General features: G+C 41.7%; 2 protein-coding genes across 2 annotated transcripts; both read right to left on the bottom strand.

Moving 5' to 3' along the window:
- Positions 1–1947: 1947 nt before the first annotated feature.
- On the bottom strand, positions 1948–6440 carry LOC108577325 (ataxin-7-like protein 1). Its single transcript, XM_017940466.1, has 6 exons — positions 6334–6440; positions 5417–5473; positions 5200–5304; positions 4193–4914; positions 2814–2864; positions 1948–2718 (listed from the first exon to the last, which is right to left on the bottom strand). The coding sequence occupies exons 1-6, from the start codon at positions 6416–6418 to the stop codon at positions 1957–1959; spliced, it is 1782 nt and encodes a 593-aa protein (XP_017795955.1). The 5' UTR covers positions 6419–6440; the 3' UTR covers positions 1948–1956.
- An 89-nt stretch (positions 6441–6529) lies between these two features.
- LOC108577326 lies at positions 6530–8113 on the bottom strand. The gene is made up of 2 exons (XM_017940467.1): positions 8013–8113; positions 6530–7747 (listed from the first exon to the last, which is right to left on the bottom strand). The coding sequence occupies exons 1-2, from the start codon at positions 8013–8015 to the stop codon at positions 7325–7327; spliced, it is 426 nt and encodes a 141-aa protein (XP_017795956.1). The 5' UTR covers positions 8016–8113; the 3' UTR covers positions 6530–7324.

The following is an 8113-nucleotide window of genomic DNA, read 5'->3' as shown; positions in this document are numbered from 1 at the left end:
AGAGCTTTCCCCGTACGCGGACCGAAATCTAAATTGGGAAAATAATTCGGAAGTTTCTACCGCGCAGAAGACATTTTCGATTATTATTCGGCCACGCTCCGTGTGTGTTCGCGACAGCTATCTAAATTAATTATTCCTTCGATTATTCTCACTCAGGCGTATTTACAAGAGAACAGCGTCGCGATAATCTCTCTCTCTCCCTCTGACGGGTGATTGTTTCGTATTTACAAAGGAAGAACAACAGAAAACAAGAGAGAAAAAAAAAAGAACAGATTCGTGGCTGGTGTTTCGCAAAATATGCCTATCTTCCGAAAAATGAACTACTTACTTTTTTTTTTTTTTATCATAGCTTAGTTCTTTCTCTTTTATCCTTGTTTTCTTTTCTCTATTGAAACGTCGTTGAACGTCCTGTACAATGTATGGTTTTTTTCCTTTTTGTGTCGATTTCGTTTGTTGGCTGGTCTCATTCGTTCAACTTCACCAAATTCTCTCTGATTCCTTTCTCTATCCTTTGCACACGCACGCATACATACACACACACACACACACACACGGGATAATCGTCTAAATTCGATGTCGTTTCATTCGTCGCTTCCCTCTTCGTGGAAAACATCGATCTCCACGGGCAAGCGCAAACCTGACTTGTTCCGAACGCGTTCGTTTTTTCGTTCTTCCTTAATCCTCTCTCTCTCTCTCTCTCGTTCTTTCCGTTTTGCTTCTACACCTACGAACCGCGTAGGCGCAACAAGTATGAATCGCCGTGAATTGCAGCAACCAGAATTGAGAACCTATCGCTGAATTTGATTCCAGCAAAAATCGACGTTGCAAACGATCTCGGTAAAAAAATTCCTCGTGGAAAAAGAAACTGTGTATATCTCAGTCGATGTCCCTAAAAACCTATACCTACTGCCAATATAATACTTGAAAGGGGGGCTAAGCGTTTACTATTGTCGCTTCACTCGGTGATTCGGTTATATGTACGCTCTTCTGTGACAAAATATATATATATATAACACACAGAACAGAAGCATCGTTGAAAACCTACTACTTAGTGTTTATTTTTCTTTCTTTCTTTCTTTCACGAGACTTTTCCAGAGAACGAATTCTAAAGGGGGTGCCGCCGCTAACACGATGACCGGTTTTTTCCGAGGAATGTTCGTAAATCTCTCTGTGTAAAAAAAAAAAAAAAAAAAAAAGGAAGAAACGTTAAACGAAAGAAAATAAGAGAGAAAAAAAAAGGGAGACACAAGAGAGTAATATGATCAGTGGAGAAAACGTGCTTCTGTTTCTGTTCGCGAAATCCCGTTTCTTCCAACCCCTCGCGTACACACATCCCCCAAAGTGAACGATCCAATAATGCGATTAGCCTGCCTACGAACCTTTGATGGTGGTGGTGGTGGTGGTGGTGTGCTTTGCAAGGGAAACGATCGTCGTCTCACTGTTGGAAACAGTGGCGCAAAACGAGCTTGACTGTAGAAAAAGACGATGACCGTTGTTTTAACGTTGTTTTGCTGTTCGAACGTTCCGTCTGAAGTAGATGTACCGGCACACAGACAGAAGAAACATGCAAAGTACACACAACACATCGTCGTTATCTCAATTGCCACGCGGGGTAAACGAGAATATCCCATGTTCCTTTCGTGAGAATATCTTTGTCTTTCTTCTCACGCGTTTTTTTTTTTTGTTCTTTCATTATTATTATTATTATTATTATTATGTTTTGTTTGTTTGTTTTAAATTTCTTCCTATCCACCGTGCGCATGCTCATCATCACATATCAAGTTCTCCCTTTCACCGCACATCAAGACTTGTCCCCTTCTCAACAGGCTTCAGACCTAGACCATCGACGACGGCGACGACGAGGATGACCATGAAAAAAAGGATCTCGAAAAAAAGAGGAGGTAGACAAACGCCGGTGGCGCACGGTCCTCAGCCTGGAGTGGGTGGGGTCTTATGTCAGTGAATATTAAAGTTGTACTGCTTACGGCTGGACGAAATACGAAGCCACCGGCTAACGGCGAGTGGCTCCGGGTGACAGTTCGACCATGATATGTCCCCGAAATGAGGATAAGGCGAGGATGTGGTTGTTGCCTCGACCTGTATCGCCGTTGCCGACAGATCTTGCTGATGGTAGTCGTGTTTGGTCCTCTTCGACTGTCGTTGTGACACAGGACTCGTGTGAGCCGCGTGATTCAGTCTCTTCCCGTTGATCTGTGTAGGGTGTTGTTGCTCCAATTGTTCCAACTGTTCCAGCTGTTCCAGCTGTTCCATAGGCTCGAATATCAAGCTCGGCATAGAGGCTTGTACTTGTTGGTAACTCCTCGAAGACAACGGCGAATGGGCGATATTGTTGGAACGTGGTAGTTGTACAACCAACTGCGATTTATCCTTGTATACAGGTGAATAGATGGTCATAGCTGCTTCTGGATCGATGTCGATCGGTGTTTCAGCCTCTAGTACCGTCGTTACCAACGACGGTTGGGTACATGTGGCTGGCAGTGTTGCTGGTACCGGTATAGCTGGCGACGCTGTGCTCGGTATCAACGCTGCAACCGACGAAGATGACTCCTCGTTGTTCGCTGGTAACGGTGACAGTGACGGCAACACCACGGAAATCGGGGCCATCATAGAACTAGACTGTGTTGAACCGGTCGAGTTCACCAGCGACGACTCCAGGCTCCTCAGTTCCTCGTTGGCGAAGTCTTCTTCGAGCTTGGTCTAAAAAAGAGAAGCGTTGGCGACTCGCAATAAGAATCGTAGAATCCGTAAGAAGTGTGTTGGCGTTTAATTGCCCAAAAGAAACCATGCCTTACAGGTTTAGTGGAGCCATGCGGGGCCAGACACCGATAAAGCAAATCAACAGCCTGCAATAACAAAAACAGAAAACAGGTATCAACCGACACCCTGCTTTGCGAGCTACTTTGCGTCGCGGCTGACTCGTCTGGCTCGCGGATCGATCCATGTTTGTCAGCGACATTTACTAATTTCCTTTCTTTCTTCTTGGATCTTTTTTGCTTTTTTTTAATTTTTCTAATTACGCTATGTTCCGTAGTAAAAGCGTCTTAAGAGATCTACGAAAGCAAAGTGATGTTGTTCGGGGTATCGACTGATACCTGATACCTAAACAATCCTCGACGAGTTGAATTTTGATCGACGTCTATAACGAAATTGGCTATTGAATATACCACCTGTTATTCACCCAAGTCTAATTACTATCGTAGCTACGTGTAAGCGATCGATTCGATGTTTCTCTAAGTAACACGTAAGAGATTGTCATTGGTTGATACGGTGAATAGAGCGGTTGTCACCGTCGCCAAACAGAATTCGTACATTTCTTAAGGACGCTTGGGAATTCTATGCGAAATGACAAAGCGTTCGAAGAAAGTTTTCGAATTCTCTTACACGAAGCGTTTCAAAGCCATAGACAATAAAGTAAACTATTCTAAAGACTCTGAATGCCAGCTGAATGTTTGCTCTGGTAATTACGCCACGGTTGCGGTAAACGTTTCGTTCCTCTTGGTGATTAGCTCTGCTCACAAGATGAAATGCGAGAAAAAAAAAAATGCGTACGAGATGAAGAGAGATGGAGAAAAAAAAAAAGGCGAATTGTTCCATCTTAATTTCGGCGTGCTTCACCAGACAAATACATGAGAAATGAAAGTTTCACTGTACACGATACAGGTAGTAAGATATCGACAATACCAGGCCATCTATGTCACTTCATAAAAAGACACTATCACAGAAGAATGTATCAGAAAAAGAAAAAATTCAACTTCACTATATTTTTTCTCGATTGACAAAAAAAAAAAAAATCGAAATTCTTGAATGACATACGATCACAAAATTCCCAATGATCGTCTTCGGTACACCAACTTCTATCAAACTCATAGAACAACTTTCATTTCTAGTAAAAAAAAAACAAAAAGCAAAATCAACAGTAAACCGCTCCAAAAATCCTCTCGCAACAATGCACCGTCCACCGTGAAATCCCATGAAAACCACAATGATGCAAACTTGTTTAAACAAAAAAAAAAATAGAATGATGACAGAAGAACGAAACAACAGGACGTAGAAACACGAAAGGTCGTCACACTCCTACGAACAAGGGTATACACTAGATACAGGAAGGAAAGGTGAAAAAAAAAAAAAAAATATGTACAGTGGGACTACATATCGATACGATGTCCCTTACCTTTGGCAGTGGATAGGTGTCTGGCAACGACAGAACGGGTGGCGAGCTTGGTGCTTCAGTTTCGACTGTCAAGGTGGGGGTGGTGGGTGTTAAGGGGTTGAGACTGGAGTTTGCAGAGGATACGGTCACCGTGCCGGTCACGGTCACTTTCGTCGGCCTGTTCGGGATCTCCTTCGAGGCACGATGCTCCGCGAGGAGCTTGTCGAAGGTTTTACTCCGACCGATGACCGTCCGACGCAACGAGACCGTGTGAGCCTTGCACGTGAGCGACCTGGTACAAGGTTTCCCTGTCTCCTCGTTCCACACGCCACAGTGACGGTCTGGGTCGTACTCGCGGTCTTTGAGCAACGATCGATCGGTTTTAAGCCTCTTCCGACGAGGTTGACCCGCTGCTGTTCCAGGACTTTTTACAGGACTTGAAGTCACCACCGATCCACTGGAGTTTGGTGTTTGTACCGTGGATGGTAACGACTCGAGAGGTGACCTAGGTGACGAAGAGATCGGTATCGAGGCGGAGGATAAGCTCGTTGAGATGGTTGGTTGTTCGGTGTTTCTTTTCACGCTGGTGTGATTGATCTTGCTGGTCCCACTGGTCGTGATCTGCGGCGAGGACTGTGTCTTTTTCAGCTTCGATACCTTGCAATAAGGTGTTTTCACGGGAGGCTTTACGACTGGAGTGGACGGAGGTGGAAAATTGACCGTGCCTGAAGGATGGCGACTTTCTGTGGCAAAATATTAATATTGATTTATAGATAGTGCTGATAAGAAGTTGCAGGTATTGGTTGACCCAGAAATATGTTTGGTTTATGTTCTGATTTTTTTTTTTTTTTTTTTCTTTTGTAAGGAAAGTAGTATTTGAATGTTTGGAAATAAGTTATGTAGGTCATGTTTATGTTTCTTGCATTCTTTGATATGGTTTTGTGAGATGTGTTTGTAATGAAATTGTTTCTTTAAAATAAATGAACTGTAACTGAAGAAAATGATAATAGTTTGATAGTGTGACATACCCATATGTTGAATAAGAGCCTGTGGTTTCACTATGGCGTGACAAGTTTCGCACACTACCGTGTAAAAAGTATCTCTTTCAGGACAAAATCCATATAAATCAATATCTGAAACAAAAATGATTTTGTTAGAATAGAGTCAGCATAACACCAATGAAAAGGTATGTTCATTTTGTTGAATTAAAATAATACAGGTTGCAGATTAAGAAATACTATTTACCCTCTGCTGAAAGCCGTGTAACTGAGCTGGATAGTTGAGCATCTGGTTCTTCATCGCCTAAAACAAACCGAATTCTCTTATGGAACACATGGTAAAATAGCCAATGTATAATACAAGGACATTTCAATAGTAAATCATTCAAATATATACAATGTACAGAATTTGTACACATTTAGAGAATGAACATTTGAAAAGAAAGTGATAATTCCTTATAATGACTGATCTTATACCTAAGAATAAAGTTCAAGTTCATTGTGTTACTGTTATAATTACAATGTTAAAAACAGATTACAATTACAAGTCATACGATATTATTAGTCTCATATCTATTGAATCTTGTCCTTAAAAAACCTTTTTTCATTCATTTCCATCAGTTTCTAAGCAGTAATGTGAAATAAAAAACACAAACTTCTGGGTAAACAACTTTTATTATGTTTACATTTGGTACATGCATAATCTTTTAAACAGAAATCTTATAAGAGAGAGAGCACAAAATATAAAAATACAAGTGTACATATATTATTCGAGCAAAGGCCTATCGAACTTAGAGCGTTCGGTCGCGATCATTTTTCGCGAAATTCAGCGAATCTATGATGCACCGAAAGCTAACGTTCTCGACGCTCCGTATTTCACAGTCGGTTTCGCTACGAATTACATAATTGTCAGTGAAAAGGGCTGATAAAATACGCGTAATGTTCCGAGATTATGTCAGTCGTGAAGCGCGTTAGACAATTGTTGACAGACGGTATTAAATAAATGCGTGCGACGGGCCCTAATTGATACCCTGTGTCAAGTCGACGGACAAAGGAGCATCGAAGTTGAGGTTAGGTACACGCTAGCTAGACGCTCGCCGTTGTCGCGGTTCAAAGCAGCGACAGCAAACGAACGAACATTTCGATGAGATTCAGCGCACTTACTCAACGGCTTGTCTCGTCCAATTCTTTCGATCCAGCTGGACCAGGGCTGGCCGTGAAAGAATGTTGGGCTGTCACTTCCCGACATTGCCAGTGGCGCTCGCGTTGTGAATGAAACACGATGCGATTTCTCGTGTATATAGCGAGGCGAAAGTGTTTGGGGCCGGGCCGCGTGGACTGTCAGGTACGGCGGGTCTCGCGTACAGTCTTGCCTTTTTCTTAACACGCCAACTCTTCGAATGCATTTGCTCGCAAAGAGGATGCGTGTTCCCTTCTTATCGTTTGACAAAAAAAAACCCTATCGAGCGGAAATTTCAACTGGCATGTCCCTGTCGGGTAACATCTTTCACGGACCGAGTTTATTATACCACTTCTCTCTCGCGTTTGCACGCCCGAATACGAGTAAGCACGCTTCGGCGTACGGCACGCACGTAGGGTTATTACTGATATTCGAGCGCTTGCATTGGATGGACTGCCGTGACGTCATCGGCGTATAGTCAACTACTCGTGCGCAACTCGCGCGATCCAATCGGACGCTTGGATTTCTGTCCCGTCTCCGCTCGTCCTGATATCTTATTGGCGATCGGTGGCTTGCTCAGCAGGTGGATTGGAAATTTAAAGAGTTTTTCGAGTACACTCGAACTTACCTCGTTCAATTAATATCTCTTTATTCTTCGTAAAAGACGCGCCGTTTAAGAATAAAATCAAACGTTCTTCACATGCCTTACATAAAATAATAATCATTCTTTTGTTTCTACAGTCATTAAACCGGCACCGATTCGAAATTAATACATTCTTACTGTAATTTATCGTAACTTATCAGATTATTAAATCCTGTGTCGATAAGAGTAGTTATACCATAGGTTGTGATTATCTCAAACAAAAATTAAGGAATGAAAAAATTATTTAATTTGACTAGTAAACGTGTTACGGCAGTGTGTCTCGTCTCGAATTAAATTGTGAAAATGACATAATATCCAAACACTGTTCATTTTTATCCTGTGACGTATGATTGTGTTTCGGTCGGTATATCCTTGTTTCGCGTATCACCACGATGTTCTTGAATTTGTTGCCAGTTGATGAACCAGAATGGTTGTTTATCCCTCGGCCACGTTTTGATTCTGTTTACCAAATTAATATCTCCCAATGCGTCAATTGGTAAATCTGGAGGAATTGTTGATGTTGATGTTGTGGTCATTGCAGGTCCCGATATCGGTAGATTGCTGTTGCTCGCGTCCAGTCTATTTACAACTGATCCAGTAGTTCCTGCTACAGAGGCACTAGCAGCAAATGCTGCTTGTTGTTCGTCTAGGTACTGTGGAAGGACGGCGGGATAAGGTTTGCTACTTCCAGCGTAAGGTGGCCTTTGTGACTGCGTCAACATGAAAATGCTGAACAAAACTACCAAGTATTTCATCTGTAACGATAAATTTAAAAAATAAAAATTATTAATTAAACGTTAATTTTATAATACAAATTCAATTGCATTTATCACAAGTAACCTTTATCACTGAAATTTTGAACGAGATAAACGAATATTTTTCTTCTCGATTAATTTATCTTCCAAACGAAACAACAACAAGAAACACTATTTTATTTATCAGAGCAAGTGTTTATAAATTAATACAGAATGACTGATTTCACTAACTACGTTTCCTAACTTAACAGTAAACTTTACTTACCATCGTGCTGTTTTATTCAAAACTCTCCAACAAATTACACAATTTTCTCGTATGATGTCTCTCGGTGAAAACAGCCAAAGTGACTGTTCAATTTCACTCCT

The sequence above is a fragment of the Habropoda laboriosa genome, unplaced genomic scaffold (assembly GCF_001263275.1).
Source record: "Habropoda laboriosa isolate 0110345459 unplaced genomic scaffold, ASM126327v1 scaffold697, whole genome shotgun sequence".
NCBI lineage: Eukaryota > Metazoa > Arthropoda > Insecta > Hymenoptera > Apidae > Habropoda > Habropoda laboriosa.
Note: the sequence above shows the minus strand (reverse complement) of the source record. Positions and strands in the feature narration are given on the sequence as shown.